The sequence below is a fragment of the Palaemon carinicauda genome, chromosome 24, assembly GCF_036898095.1.
Source record: "Palaemon carinicauda isolate YSFRI2023 chromosome 24, ASM3689809v2, whole genome shotgun sequence".
NCBI classification, from domain to species: Eukaryota; Metazoa; Arthropoda; class Malacostraca; order Decapoda; family Palaemonidae; genus Palaemon; species Palaemon carinicauda.
The window spans coordinates 82,341,185-82,358,361 of record NC_090748.1 but is presented as its reverse complement, the minus strand read 5'-3'; the positions used below and the strand labels follow the sequence as shown (position 1 = coordinate 82,358,361).

Genomic DNA, 17,177 nt, shown 5'->3' with positions numbered 1-17,177 from the left:
AAGGTCAACAGTGCTCCATCAGGGAAAATTAATTACTGTATTCAAATGGCTACCACCCCCATCTTCAGAAAAAAATTAAACAGCAAAGAGGGAATTTTAACAGAGCCAGCTGTAAATTAAAGTAAGGGAAAAGTAATCATGAAATTCCAACCAACTTTTTATGTGCTTGTGATTAAACTATATTGGTTTCATAAAAGCTTTGCTTCAAAGATGTGGAATGGCAATATGAGAGATAAAGAGCATTCATAAGAAATATACATGTTGTGAGAAAGAAAGGTCAAGTGAATGAATTAATATTAGCTCCGCCCTCAGATTTGCTGCATGTTTTTAACTACATAGGGTGTCAGCGAACTGTTGGCAAACTTGATCTGGTCATAGATGTGTGATCCTTCTTTTAGGATTTCTGCAATTTGAATGTTTGTGATTTATTTGTAACTATGTTATATTAATTCTTTTTTGTCTTGCAGGCGCTGCCGTATGTTTGTCTTCTTATTGCAATGTTGTTCTTCATTTTTGCTATTATTGGCATGCAGGTAAGGTTTATGAAGACTGTAAGTCCAATGATACTCTGAAGCGCTGAGATAAGGGCCAATATTTGAAATAAATGACCACATGAAATAGCAATATATTTCAAATACTGTTTTATATTCATGTTGCAATATCTGGTTCATATACTTATTAATTTCTTTTCTTTTACATTAAAAATTTTTGTTTGAAAATTATAAATACATCAAAATCCATGAAATGATAAGTAAATGTAATTTCCCAAAATTGATACTGACTGGTCTACTCACCAGGGGCTTACTGTTCTGTTTCTTGCGTCTGTAACTTTGTAGGGTTCCATACCCAACCCCCCCTCTGGGTAATACTGTCTATTCATTTGTTAAAAGTTCCCTCCCCCAAAAGACTCCAGCAGTTACTCTGTCTACATCATGTGAATTTCTATCCATTAGTTTTGAAACAAGCCCAGATTGTTATCCCAATGTGTTATGTGTCACTTTTATTCTGTAAAGATAACTTAAACCCAGATTAAGAGGCCTCTATCTACAAAATTAAGTTCCTTTTTATTAATTTTTTCGTAATTTTACTGTGCTATAGATTGATGGGATTATCTAAGTCAGTCATATACTTAACTCTGAAAATAATATGCTTTGACTCATCAAATTCTGGCCTCTTACCATGGGAATTTGAGCGAATTCTGGCTGCGGTTCGGGGCCACGGAAGAAGAGCAGAAAACGTGGCTCCCTACCCGCCATTTGGTGGTGTGAGTTCCGCTCTAAAGACCGGTCTCGCACGCTGACATGTCCACCTACCCGACTTTACAGCACTCTCCCATCTTTTTTTCTCCCATACTTCACACCCAGGTTTTTGGCAACATGAAATTTGATCCCGACACTGACCTAAATCGACATAACAACTTTCAGTCTTTCTTCGCCGGTCTCTTGCTCTTATTTCGGTGAGTTTGCAACCCCCACCATCCAGGCTCGGCCAATTGCTACCCGAGACCGATCCAGTATTTATGATATTCCCATTTCTAGGCCTGAACACTGAGACTGATGTCTGTTCAGCGCCAAGAGTTTTAACCTTCCGAGAATGATACAAAGGCCAAATTCGCAGCCCCTTCTAAGCTCGTGGTAACCTCAAAGTGAGGATCCAGCATCCCGGAACAGTTAAAGTCTAGATTTATCCCTGAACAGACATGTAATGTTTAGCTGTATGGTGACCTGTCTAGTATTCTAGATAGTGATGCCGTGTAGTAATAGTTTTCATGTAGAAGGTAACGTAACAATAGATATGTGATATAACTAGCATAGACTAGCTAACCTAGACTAGATAGTGTCTGTGGTGCTTGCCCACTTTTTGGTCAAGGGATCGTCTTTATCCCATGAAGTACATTGACCTGTGCAGAGTTTTTTGTCCCATGTCCCTGAATTTTGACCCTGATATGACCCTAGCGACTGGTCACTTGTCCCCCCTGAGAGCCCTGGTGAGAGGACAACCCTTTGCCCCACCCTAAACTTGACCTTTCTTTGCCTTTCATGACCTTGTAACCTTTCTTTTATCATCTCATCTCATAACCTTTAATACCTCATGTTGATATCCTCAAAGTCTTCGGTGTGCCCCAGAAGCCCCTAGATTAGAAATCGAGTTGGAATTTTGAGTAATCCTAAGTTTCTCGTCTTTTGTTTCCCTTCGTCACCCAGGTCTTTGGTAATATAGATTTGGATCCTACCTCTGCTATAACACGCCACAACAACTTTAGAAAATTTACAGAGGGCATAATGCTCTTGTTCAGGTAACCAATCTAAGTTACTTTTTACTGGCACTCGAAAATGAACCAGCGGCAAAATTGGCTATTTTCTTCTGTCCAAACTTTTGTCACTGTGATCTCCGTTCCTCAAAAGCTATTGCTGCCATTGCTACAAAATACTGTATAAATCAGACCAAACTTTGTGTGCAAAAATCCCAATTTTTTTCAAGGGCTACATGATTTTTCTTTGCACGTTTTTTTTTTTTTGTGTGTGAGTGAGTCTTTTTATAGTGTCACTCAACATTTTAATCACTGCCCTGAGGTCTAGATACAGTATTTTGTGAAATGAATGCCACTTTCTGCATTGGTGTGTAACTGTGCTGGATATGTTACCTTAATGTGATCACTAATGCTGTAGGAAGAAATGTATTTTGTGTGATCACCATGGCCAAATAAACTCAGCACCAAAATTTGCGGGAAACCAACAACAAGGAGAAACTTACTAGCCCTTTACCAGTTTTAGTTTTCCCTTTATTTAGTTTGGCTATCATAGTAGTCCACATGATTGTATTAATAACATTTGTCATTGTGCTGTAGTAATTTACATTTGGTTGAATATTACTTTGTACAACACCTTGCAATAAACTCAAGATTTTTTTGGTTTCATTTATTTTGTTAAGTTGTGCACTGTAGGCTGCGTGGGTGGCAGCATGCGTGTTTAGGTTAGCGTTGGGCACATTAGGGCTTGCTGTTGGGTGGTCGTGACTGTTCGTGACAACATAAATTACCTATACTCATTATAAACTGGTGGTACTGTTACTGTGATGCTAGAATAGGGACTTTGCTTACATATTGTTATAGGAGAAGAAAATTTTTATATTTGATACGTAAGCTTGTGTGCAGATTGTATGTGTAATTGATTAAGATTGTATGAAATTAGTAAAGGAAGGGAAAAGTTTTTCAGTCTAGAGATATGTGTGCTTCTGCAATAATTATAGGTTATATTTTCTTATTTTTACTAAAGCGATTAGTTTGTTAATTGAAGAAAATATCGTTTTATCAAATGCTATGAAATGTACAGTTGCTTCGTGAAGAATAGTACTACACCATAATTAATTTTATAGACCACTCTTAGATTATTTTCTGTAGATTAGAAAATAAAGATTATGTAGCAACAGAAAATGGTACAAATTATATGGAAAATAATATTGAATATCATAAAGTATAAAAGGAATGTTTGATGAGTGTTATATGTAAGTGGAGCATGCTCAGAATAAAGTATAGCTGAACAAGCTAGTTTAGAGAGTCTAGGACAACACTTGGCCACCCTCAGCAGCACTAGCCCACATACAGCAGCATCAGCAGCCGCAGCAGCACCTTCTGTGAGCGCACGGTACCCGCACATGTAGTCTCACTCTCACTTTGCATGTTGGAGCTGCTGATATTGTGCAGTGTAGGCTCACAGGTAGACGACCACACCATGTCCGAGTCAGCGGTAATATGCCACATGTTCCCTCACTTAGCCTCATCCTAGGTGGCCTCAAACCATTCCTTTGAAGCACCTTCACCACCTTTCCTGTGACCTTGCCTTTAACCTCCTCACCTTTCAAAGCCTCCGCCACAACCTTCACTTGCATAGAATGTTTAATTTTTTTTTTTATTTATTTTAAATGATTGCCTATGTTTAATCATTCCCACCCGGTAGTACCTGGCCTCCTTGTCTGATGCTTGCTTTTGTAGTCTAGGGACAATTAGATTGATTAATATTTTTTTCTAATTTTTTTTAGGTAAGTATTGTGTATGGCACAAGAAAGGACCTGATTTGAATGTTATATGGAAATAATTCATATAGAAGAAGTGAAGAATTCCATATTGGTATCATGAAAGTTTAATATTTTTAGGAAAATACTGTTCTTTAACCATATATACCATTTGCTTATGGTGAGTACTAGACCAAGAAAGTAAATTACAAGATCTAAGGATTACGTTATTTTATTTATGCTCAGTTTTACAATAATAATTCAAATTAATTAGAATTTTTAATCAAATGGTAATTCTACATTCTGTTTTTTTATTTTTTAACCATTAAGTGGTCTTATTTTTTTTGAAAGCAGAAAAATAAAATCTGGATTATCAGTCTTAGAACTTTTGCTATTTTATCTTAGTATGGTGATAAAGATAACGTAAAATGACATAGGATGTTAGAAAGAACATAATATTTTGAGCTTATTGCCTTTATGTCCAAATTTATAACTTTATTATACTTATTAAAGACCACTTACAAAGAAAAAAATTTTAATTCGATATTAAGATTATGATTATTATTAAGTGTATTTAGCACCCAAAACATAATGTTTGTGTTTTGAAGGGCTAAAAAATCAAAATCCCATTTATGCAGGGAAAATTTGAATCTTATCTTTTGTCACAATTATTATTTATATATATTTCTAAATACTCTTCCTTACTAATACCTGAGACTATGAAGAGTATTTCTGGATAAGTAACAATTTTAACAGTTTTTTCAATGACAGACTATAAAAATACAGAAACTTTTGAAACCAGCACTTTGCATTCTGAAGTCTCCAAATTTTTACTGCTTGTGTTTTCTTTTAGTATCAACATTTTGATAGTCTCTAAGGAAACTTGATCAAGTTTCAGTCCAAATTTATCCCTAGTTATAGGCTTTTCCTTTGTGGTATACAGTATTCCAATGATTTTTTTTTAATGCTTGACAAAGATCCCATTACTTATAAAATCTAAAAATTAAACTTTTATGTGCCCATACAATATGTGATTCATAATTTCTTCTAAAAGCCACGTATGTTACTTAACCTATATATTATATAATCCAGATTCAACTTGGATAGATTGTATGCAAATGATTTTTATAGATTTTGTAGATTATCTAACAATATCTCATAGCCCTTTTTTCTAATCATGAAACCTCAATAGTTATGTTTTCATTATTTTCAATACTTATACAAGGAGCATTTTTTTTACGGTTTTCAAGAACTGATAGTTATGACTTTGCAGTGAATAAACTTTTTTTCTAATAGCTCTTATAGGTAATGTATAGTTTTTGACATAGATTGAAATTGAAAAGGTTACCTGTGACTGAATCTTTAAGCTTTTTAGCTTTATTTAATGTCATGGCTGTTAGTTGTTACTAACTGCGGTTAAATTTGGAAAGGACCATATTTTTTATTGCATAATCGCCCAACATCATTCCAACTGCGATCTCATCCTAACTTCTATGATCTGAAATTCAGAGTGCTTTAAGCATGTTATTCTACCCATTTTCTTCCTCAATCATCTCAACTCAAGAAGTACCTGAATTCTTATGCATAACCTACAGCTATATGACAGAGAACTTTCTATACACTTCTATTATTATAGTTTTTTCCCCTTTATCATAATTAGTTTGGAAAGGAATGGCTCTGTTAATCATGGCAGGTATAGCATGTTACCTTTAAAGAAATGGATATAAGAAATCATATGTTTTTATATCACCTTATTATTCATTTAAGGTATATAATACATATAAGCATCAGTATACAGTATCACAATGATACTTGGGTAAGAAAACATAAAATTAAGAGTTAGGGTAATATACTGCCCTAAAACAACCTTAGATTGATAATTATAAATAAACTGGTGTAATACCTTTCCTTTTATCAATAGTATGGCTCACTGTCATTTTTATTCTGAAACATACTAAGCCAGTGATTAGATAAGAATCACTTACTAGAAAAGGTCACTGATTGGCCAGTATCTGAATTGTAAAACAAGGTAAGGTAATGGTTTTGTTTGAAAAACATATCGTTGCTTTTTCGTTCACAATTCTATTTACAAAATATCAGTGAAGAATGGGTTACAAAAGAAACAAGAACTACACTTTATTTTAATTCATTACCATTTAATTTCATTCATTCCTTCTACTTCAAATTTGAGAAAAAATATCATTTATTTTTTTAATATAATTAAAGATCCCTAGACCATTTCTTATTACTGAAATAACTAGTAATAGCCCCATATCTATTATTATTTTAAAAAATGTAATTTTCAATTTCTTTTAATTTTGAAACCCCTATTATTTGCAGTTCCACATGCTGGGGTTAGCTATGTTGGTTACAGTTCCTCAAAGTGGAAAATTAAGATTTAATGAAAATTATAACTAATATATTTTTAGTACTGAATCAGAAAGCATAAAGTAAAAGAGTAATTAGATTTTAAGTTATTTGTAGCTGCAAAGAAAACTTCATCAAATATATTTCTACTGTGTCACAACAGCTTTAGCCAATATCTTTAGGTATCCAATGATGGATTTCTTAGCATGCCAGAATTTGAAAACTGGGGCGGCATAACTCTAACACACTTTTTAAATTTTAAGTTCATTCCTGTGAGCTACGCTTTAGCATCATCTCTTATGGTTGTAAACAGAAGTGATTCCATGGCATGAGTTTGCCATTCTATTAAAAACATGGTTGTCTTAATTATTATTAGTTCATCATTCATAATGATTTTCTCAGTTGCATCCGAATTTAGAGAGGGTTCATGGGTATTTCCGTTTTTATGGCTAGGCCCTTATTTGCATGTTTATCTTTTCCTTAGGGTATAGGTAGCATTACTCTCTTTAAGGTTTATCTTTTTTCATTTCTTAGTTCATCTTTATATTGTGAGCTAACCTCAACACCTGGATCTCAGCATTGATGATGTTTCTTCAACTCTGTATGACTTAATATTTTAGGTATGATTCTTGACAGCAAATTTACTTTTGAGAAACACACTAGGTCTGTCTCTTCTTCATTTGCACAAAAAATAGGCACATTGAGAAAGTCTTGTAAAATTTCCAGAGATCAGTCTTATTGTGAAGAAGTGTTTTAATTCTTCCATTCTGGCTTGTTTCAAGTAGTGTTATTCTGTCTGGTCTTCAGCTGCTGATTCTTATCTTAATTTGTTAGGAGGAACTTAAGGTCGATTAAATTTTGTATTCCTGATCTAGTTATTAATCTCTGGCACCATCATTCAATTTGTTCGTTATGCATGTTGCATATGATTTTTCATAATTATGACCATCCTTTACATTCAGATCTTCCCAGATAGTACCATCCTGTTCATAATATTAGGTATGCAGTTGTCTTCTTCATCGTGAGCCTCAATACTACTCAGTATTCTGGAAGTTTTATTCCAGCTGTGACCAAGTTGTTGAATGATCTTCCTAATGGGGTAGTTGAATCTGTAGAACTTCGAAATTTCAAATTTGCAGCAAATTTTTTATATTGAACAGGCTGACATAAGTCTCTTTTTGTAGTTTACATATGAAAGATCTATTTTAATGTTGTTACTGGTCTTAAAATATTTTATTTGAATTGTTCATTACTTCTCATATAATTTATTTATTTCCTTATTTCTTTTCCTCATGGGGCTATTTTTCCCTGTTGGAGCCCTTGGGCAAAAATTATATCATGCCGCTTTTCCAACTAGCGTTGTAGATTAGCTAATAATAATAATAATACAGTGATACCTCGGTAGTCGAACGACTCTAAATTCGAACAAATCGGAGTTCAACCAAAAAATTAAAGTAATTTTTGCTGAGGTGTTCGAACAAAAAATCGGAACTCGAACAGCCGAACGCGTGGCCGAGTGAGATGAGCGGCCATCTCGGCTACTCTTGCTTGGTCGGGTAGCATCATTTCAAGAGAGAGCGTCAGTCCGACAACACGTGTTGAGAATTTATTGTGATTTAGTGCGTTTTATTGGATTTTTTTTTCCGATAATAATAGGCCCCAAGAAAGTTAGTGATAAGGGGAAGGATAAGAGGAAAACAGTGAGAACAACGATCGAGTTGAAGAAGGAAATTATTGCGAAATACGAGAATGGTGTACGAGTGTCTGATCTAGCCTTACAGTATGGCATGGCAAAGTCGACCATTTCGACCTTTTTGAAAAATAAGGAAGTGATAAAGAAAGCAAATGTTGCACAGGGAGTGACAGCAATTAGTAAGCAAAGGCCATAAGTAATTGAGGAAATGGAAAAGTTGCTCCTTATATTTATTAAAGAAAAGCAGTTGGCCGGGGAAAGTATAAGTGAAGCTTTCATTTGCGAGAAAGCTCTTCATATTTATGAAGAATTGGTGAAGAAAAGTGCCAGTACTAGTGAAAGTGATTCGTCATTTACTTTTAAAGCAAGCAGGGGCTGGTTCGAGAAATTCCGGAACAGAACTGGTATTCACCGTGTGACTAGGCATGGGGAGGCAGCCAGTTCGGATCAGGCGGCAGCTGAAAAATACGTTGGCGAATTCGACCGATACATTAAGGAACAAAATTTGATCCCGCAGCAAGTCTTCAATTGCGATGAGACCTGGTTATTTTGGAAGAAAATGCCGGCCAATACCTACATTACCAAGGACGTGACGAAGATGCCAGGTCACAAGCCAGTGAAAGATAGACTGATGTTGCTGCTGTGCGCCAATGCTAGTGGCGATTGCAAGATTAAACCCTTGTTAGTGTACCACTCGGGCAACCCCCGGGTCTTCAAAAGAAACAATATCTTGAAAAGTGCACTATCAGTTATGTGGCGCGCTAACACTAAATCTTGGGTCACAAGACAATTCTTCAGTGAGTGGATCAACGAAGCGTTTGCCCCCCAGGTTAAGGCATACCTGACTGAAAAGAACTTGCCATTGAACTGTCTTCTGGTGATGGACAATGCTCCTGCACACCCTCCAGGTCTAGAGGAAGACTTAAAAGAAGAGTACAGTTTTATCAAGATTAAATTCCTGCCCCCCAATACTACTCCCATACTCCAGCCCATGGACCAACAGGTCATTTCAAACTTTAAAAAACTGTATACCAAGGCCCTTTTCCGAAAGTGTTTTGAAGTGACTAGTGATACACAGTTGACCTTAAAGGAATTCTGGAAGGATCACTTCAGCATCCTCAACTGTGTGAACATGATTGACCAAGCTTGGCGTGGTGTAACCTATAGGACATTGAACTCTGCCTGGCGAAAGCTGTGGCCATCATTGTAACAGAGAGGGAATTTGAGGGTTTCCAATCAGAGGCGGGTTCAAGCACTGCTACTGTTATTTCTGAGGACACTGTTGTCGTTGATGAAATTGTTGGCATGGGCAGGAGTATGGGGCTTGAGGTCAACAGGGAAGACATTGATGAACTTGTTGATAGCCACTCTACTGAGTTGACCGTTGAAGAATTGTTGCACCTGCAACAACAACAGCAGCAGGATTTGATTGGGGAGCTGGAATCCTCAGAAGATGAGGATGTAAGAGAGGAGGTTCCGAGTTCAGTGATAAATGACATGTGTTCGAAGTGGGGAGAGTTGCTGGCTTTAGTGGAAAAATATCACCCAGAAACAGCAGTAGCAAACCGGCCAGTGAACATCTTTAATGATAATGTTATGTCTTACTATAGAAGAATAGTGCAGAAGAGAAAGAAGCAGCTGACAATAGACATGTTTTTCACAAAAGAAAAGAGAGCTGCTACATCCCAGCCTGATTCCCCTCCAAAGAAGAGAAACAGAAGAGAAAAACCCCTGAAGGAGATTTGCCTGACCTTTTACTGCAGAGAGAAAAAACCCCTGAAGGAGAACTACCCAGCCACATCATGGAAGGGGACTCTCCTTCCAAGCAGTAACCTCCCCCTTCCATCCTCTCCACATCCATTCCTGTATGCCATCGAACCGCTGCTCAAAGGTATGTACAGTAAATGGTTTAAAATTGTTTTATATAGTTTTCCGACCAATTTCGTACACATTTGAATAATTATTGTTGTTTAGGTACACGTTTTATTAATATTTTGGGCATTTAGGAGTGCGTAGGAACGTATAAAAATAAATACCATTATTTCTTATGGCAAAAAAGGTTTCGGTACTCGAACAAATCGGAGGTCGAACACTGATCCCGAACGGATTATGGTCGAGTACCGAGGTATCACTGTAATAATAATAATAATAATAATAATAATGATAATAATAATAATGATGATGATGATGATGATGATGATGATGATGATGATGATGATAGCCCTGGCTTTTACTAAAATTATGAATTCATTATGCTCCACTTTAAGGGGGAAGTAAATATAATTCAATTTGTGATTTCCTCACATTTTGGTTTTATCTCATGTTTTCACCAACTGGTTAGAGACCACGATATCACCATATTCAGCCTTGCTTTGGTTGTATTTGTGTGTGTTTCTCACAGTAGTACTCTATGATTGGTAGTCCTTCATTTGAAGGCTTTCCCTTCCTTCTGTGGTGTAGGAAGGATGGACATATCTCTCATCCCCCATGCCAATAATTCCTTGCCAATTTCTGCAGTAGCCTATGAAAGTCTTTCATGTTCTTGCCTTGGCTATATTTAAAGCACCATTATATGTGCTCTTTACCTCATTATTTATGTTTTTTACGAGTGTTTTTGTGGTTAGGGCCCTTTTGTATTTTGGTATCTAGTGTACCATGCCTTTTGGTGGTTTATATACCCCCTTGAATATTACATCCTATTTTCGTTTATCTCTACACAATTATTAACCTGTTGCATGTACAATCAACCTCTTGGGTTCTCTTTAATTTCTATTAACACCTGTCAAATTGGGTTTTGCATTTGTTTCTTCATCATTTTTTCTAAGCCAGTTGAAGGAATCAGAAGCTATCTTTTTGACAGAAGTGTTGTGAACTGTCAAAGGTGCTTCCAATTGGAGAACTTTTATGGTCTAAAGTTCACTTTGTTGGAAGATTATGTTAAGAAGTCTACAACTCAAGAAAGGACCATACTGTCATCATGAAGTTGAACATTGGCATGGTCAAAATGATCATAAGCATCATTCTCATGGGTCTCATAGTTTTTTTCTGGGTTTTCCAACCTTGAAATATTTTCCTATCTAGAGATCCTCACAGTCCCATTATTAGAGGCTTTCTCGTCTTGGATGCTCTCGCTGAGAGGTTTACCTACTACCAGTGTAGATTTAATTGTCAGACATTCACTAGATTTTTCAAACTGGCAAGACTTTTATAGTCCCCAATCCTGCAGCAAAGGATTTGGTTGAGGCTTTCAAAGCGTAGCTTGAAATTCTATAAGTATAATTTTTCTGTATCTAGTAAATCTATGGTGCACACGTTAGGTTTTGGAGTACTCGACACTGTTATGTGTTGTCCACTCAAGTTGAAAGTCACAGGCTTTGATGAAGTGCCCTAAAAGGATTTTTTGAAATGGCGAGTGACAGAGTTATTCATAAGAAAATATGGCCCTTCCATATCACTCTTGCAAAGTTTCAGGGTAATAATTCTGTAGAGGAGTACTAAATAGATATACAGTAGTTCCATCCTGATTGACCACTGACCAATATATTCCACATTTATTAATTCTATTTGTGGATACTCAAATATATAATGTGTATGAAAATGATGGATTGATAGTGACCAATAGCAGGAGAATTCATCATATCCAGAAACGATACTCTTTGATCTCCTTCGTGAAGTATTGAAGGAGTTTAGCAGTGGAAAATATGTAAATAAACCTCTAAAGAGTTGGAACTGCCAATTATTCATGTGTAAGCATTCAATTCAAATGCTGTTGTTTTGGTTTATGCATCAATGCCTGTCACCATCAGAGATAGTTGCAAAGGTCTCAATTAAAGAGGTTTAAGAAAAAGTGGTAGAATCAGAAGAGGTTGAGGAAAAAGGGGTATAAGCAGAAGTGGTAATAGTAAAAGATGTTAAAGGGCAAGTGGGTAGAAGCCACTCCATAATAGGTAGACTATAAACATCTTTTACAAAATCACTCATGCAGACTTAAAGCTCTCTTGATTCTAATGAAGGTAACTGGTTTGTTTTGATCATAACTTTTGCTTCTTATGTATGTGTCCAATAACAATCAAATCTTTATGATCATCACTTCCATAAACCTCATTGTTGAAATATTTGAGAGATCTCTTGTGAGCCCACTCACATGGGATTAGCACAAATTTTCCAGATTCACTTTGATATAAGTAAAACACACTGTGTGTTATAATACATCCATATAGTGTATTTATCCCTAATATCCAACAAGAGGGCTCTCAAACATTTTCCATTCTGAACTACTATACCAATCCTTTGGAAACAACATGAAAAGTTTTAACAGCATATGCATTGGTACAAGATGTAACACCTAATTCTTGTAAATGATCATAGAAGGTGAATGACTTTAGGAAGAGTGATGTGGAACTGAGAGTTAGCTTTTTCACACATCTGCCTTGTGCATGAAATTCCAGACACAGTTCGCCCTCTTCATCCATGGATTTTCCATCCACATTTTCACTTAAACATGGCCAGCCAAATAGGTAGCAGGGTTAAGAACCATAAGCAAAATTTCACATATTCGGGATTCTAACTATTCGCCAAAACAAAAATTTTTACAACATTCATCCTCTTGCCAGCTCCTCTCAGGTAGCAGCAATGTACTCGTGCATAGATATAGTCCAGTAAGCCATTACCAAACAAGAGGAGAGGAAATAAGATAGAATAGTGTGCTGGAGTGTACCCTCAAGCAAGAGAGCTCTAACCCAAGACACAATGGTTTGATTCTGGAATGCCCTTCTCCTAGAAGAGCTGTTTACCATAGCTAAAGAGTCTCTTCTACCCTTACCAAGATGAAAGTAGCCACTGAACAATTACAGTGCAGTAGTTAACCCCGTGGGTGAAGAAGAATTGTTTGGTAATGTAAGTGTTGTCAGTTGTATGAGGACACAGGAGAATCTGTAGAGAATATGCCAGACTATTCAGGGCATTTGTAGGTAAAAGGAAAATAACCCATAATCAAAGAGAAGAATCTAATGTATTACTGTCTGGCCAGTTAAAGGACCCCATAACTCTCAAGCAGTAGTATCTCATGATTTCCCAGAAACAATTCCCATGCACATACTACACAATAATTGGTAACATATCAAGGGGAAAACATCTTAATGCACAGTAATAAGCAAACAATTTGGAGAGCATCTGACATAACCAACAAGACTGGGAAACTGAAGAAACAAAGAGACTTCTCACTAAAATGTTCCAATCTTTACTGAGGGCAGGTGTATATGGAAGGAAAAAAAAATGGAAAATCTAAGAATTTAAAAAAAAAATCTACAAGTAACTGTTAATTAAAATGCGTTTCTGGAGAAGAGGTAATATGAACATCAGGGGAGGTTCATAGAAATAATGATTTTCACATTCCTCATTATTCAAATACATGATATGAGCTACTGGCATCGTTGACATCTCACAAGCTTATGTGATGAAGGAATTCTTTTCTCAAGTGTTGAGCCTTTATTACATAATTATATAGAATGATTGGGCTTTTGTTAATAGACACGACTGACTTTTTCAGGAAATGCTGAGTACATCCCTCTTTTGTGATGTGGTTAGTATGAAAAGCAGTCCGAAAGGTTTTGAACCAGATGCCTTCGGTTGTGTTTATTTTAAGACTAGAAATATTCAAAATTTGCCCCATCTAACTTGGATGTTTTTTTTTTTTTTTACTTTTTTAGTTTTACACCTTACTATTAATGGCCTGATGGCCATATTATTGTTACAGTGGTACTTTGGAGATTGAATATAATTTGTTCCAAAACTGTTTGAAAGCATAATCAATTTTCTCCATAAAAATGAATGGAAATATCCTCAGTTGGTTCCCCACACAAGAATACTTTTATTTTTGGGCCATTTTTTACACAAAGTTTTCATTAGTAGAATACATTACAATACATAAAAGCATACAAAAAGACTGAAATGTTATAATTGATAGAAAAAAATGAATATGTAATAAATGGACATTGAACCTCACTTTGTGTAGTAAGAAGTGTGGATGGCTTGAGTGGAAGGCAGTGAGGAAGGGAGGAGGAGGTGTATTGTTGTGAGACATACACATAAACTGGGGCAGTTGCCTATATCTCGCATGCGTCTTGTGCCTTAGCTAAGCTTCTCTACCCATACAGGTTCTTTCAAGTTTTACAACCTTTGAATTTTTTTTTCAAATTTCTGCAGCAAAAGATTTTAGAAGATTTTTTTTTAATTTCTAAATTCTTTTAGTTATGGGGTGCCTGATCTCTGTGGTATCACTGTAGTTAATTTCCACTAAAGGTTTTGCCCTTTGGGACCTTTTATTTTTTATGAATTTATGTTATGATTTTGATCTTAATGGTTTTCGAGCTAGCAGCCAATTTTTACATTATGGATATATAGTCCTTCAGGTCGAACATTTCTTTAGACAACGTTTATTAACTTTATTGTTATGTGCATAATTTCATAGTAAGTGTAGGTGATTTTCTTTTTTCAAGAAATATCATTATTACCTTTTGAGTGTAAAATATTTCAAAGTATATATAGAATTAGGTATATGGTGACTTAATATTGAAATATACAGAAAAAAATCAGTAGAATTTGGAAGTGGTACAGTATACTTAGTATTTGTTTACATTTAACTTGATAGAACTATAATGCTGTATTTTGTTGTTCTAATCAATCCTATATTATAACAGTCACTTATGTATTTTAGTTTATTGCAAAACAAGCGCAGTGTTAACACATCTTCCACATAAAACATTTCATTATAGATGATAAAGAAAAGTGGTACAGGATATTTACTACCATGAAGTGTGTAGTAACTATCATCTTACTGTAGGCATAGCTACAGACCTAGGATGTGAAGTGAGTTCACGTCTATTGCTTAATGATCTTGGGCAAAATTATAGGTGTAGTTCAGGCCTTTGCATGAGTCCAACAACCTTTATGCTATCAGCTGAAAAGTTACCAGATATGATCTGCAGATATTGCCATGTGGACTATAGTACGTCATACGCAGCTATAGGCATCCAAATACTTTTGATAAATCCTTTTTACCAGTCAGAAATAACTGAGGTTATGTAGTTAATGGGCTAATGGGAAAATCATAGAAAAGTTAGTGAACAAAACTGTCTAGTGCCATATCTGACATCTGCTGAACAATGAACCACGAATAAATAACTAGAGCTTTTCCCTCGATAAAATATGAAAATATTTATTATATCTTTTATCCGTTGTAGTAGTAAAGAAACAAGAAAGATTGTGCCAGCTACTACTCCAGATATATAGAGGCTATATCTAAGATATAGCCAAATTTTTATGTAACACCTTCTCTAACAGATTACAGGTGTGTTACTGATATTCTGAATAAAAGCTTAAGACTATTAACGCTGCAGTAATGAAGGGAGTGGTATTCATTTTGTAAGATATTTTTTATGTTACCTACTGAAGGTAGTATACCATACCTGATGATGATATTCGATGTTCCCCTGTATATGATGACTAGCGTGATGAATTCTCAATAAAAAAAGGTCTACTAATGTTGAAGTGTTATCAAGATGCAGATTTGGGGACTGATTTTATGTGGATATAATGCAGTTAGATGTAACTTGGAGCTTAGCAACTCTCAGCAGTGGATTAATTGTACATTATAGAAATCTCCACATTCTATATTGCTGTGTAGTTGATATAAACCTACCCTGCCAGACTTACTTTGACTTGGCCTAAAGACCTCTTTCCCAAGTATCTCTGTCTCATATTAGCAGAAATGTTAATCATGTGGTTTAATTGTACAGACAACCTTTTTAGGCATTACTTATTGCCATTCTTTCACTTATTCTATATAAAATTAACTGACATCCTTATTTTTAAGTAAGTTTATATTTAGAGTCCTGCATTTAAGATTTTGTTTTATTAGAAACTACAGCTTTGAACTTTGTAAATAGATGAATTGGTACTGCCCACTTCCTGCCTCTTGAATAGAAAATATAAATACTTTCTCAAATACATTTGCTGATGTTAATACCAAGAAAAGGTTTAATAAAAAATTTGTTCGGTCGTTGGGTATTTATAACAAAGCAAATTATAACTGTGATTAGTCAGCACAATAACACTGAATTTTTATATAAATGTACTCCAGTCATCAGTTTGTTTGTTATTCTTCATTTATTTTTTTATCTTTAAAGAATTTGGCTCCAATGAATATTCAGTTGCTTATATTAATTCACTTTAGTTTTAGTCAAAATATTTTGGATCAATTGGTAAGTATTAATAGGATTTTGAGTGGTAGTATTTTTTGAGTTTTATATATTTTGAAAGTAAAGTAACCCTCACTGTTGTGAAATGTGTTTATTAATCAGTATTTACAGTAAAAATCTATCCTAAAAATTTTGTCATGAATTTCTTTATATTTTATTGTCAGCTTTATAATAAGTTATTTCCTTCACATTTTCAATGCAATAGTTACAACATATATCATAAATAGTTGTGTAAAGGAAATAACAAACTATAGTCAATTTCTTTTAGCGATGCAGATTTGCACCGACTCGCAGCAGTGCCCTTTTAGCCCGGAAAAGTTTCCTGATCGCTGATTGGTTGGACGAGATAATTCTAACCAATCAGCGATCAGAAAACTTTTCCGAGCTAAAGGGCACCGCTGCGAGTCAGTGCAAATCTGCCTCGATAAAAGAAATGGACTATAGTTAGGCATTTCTGTTTCTTTTTCTGACCGCTTACAAAGTACATTTTGAATTTTTATTACGTCTAAAACTTTGTAACATACTATAGACAGAAAGAATATGTAAACAGATTTAATATCCTTTGGTTTAACTACAAACTGCATCGACACATGATTATCCATGGAAACTTGGGTTTTGCCTTATAGGCTATGTTGCACATGAGTTCCATCAAAAATATCTCAAATTGACGAAAAATTATGTCTGTGCAGGGAATAATTATCACAAGTTTAGGGGTTTTAGATATGGATTTGAAAAAAACAATAACGTTCGGAAAGTTCCATTTTTTTATCGGTTTGATGGTAAAACTGGGTAATATTTTCAAATTGGATAATATTTTCAAAACCTTCCTTTGATATCATTTCTGGGAG

General features: G+C 35.2%; 1 protein-coding gene across 3 annotated transcripts in view; it reads left to right on the top strand.

Moving 5' to 3' along the window:
* Nucleotides 1-17,177, top strand: part of cac (cacophony) — a 360,232-nt gene that overhangs the window by 258,812 nt on the left and 84,243 nt on the right. For all 3 annotated transcript variants that reach the window (XM_068348246.1, XM_068348244.1, XM_068348245.1), the window contains exons 30-31: nt 468-533; nt 2,205-2,296. In XM_068348246.1, coding sequence (XP_068204347.1) covers nt 468-533; nt 2,205-2,296 — 158 coding nt within the window. The remainder of the gene's footprint in view (nt 1-467; nt 534-2,204; nt 2,297-17,177) is intronic.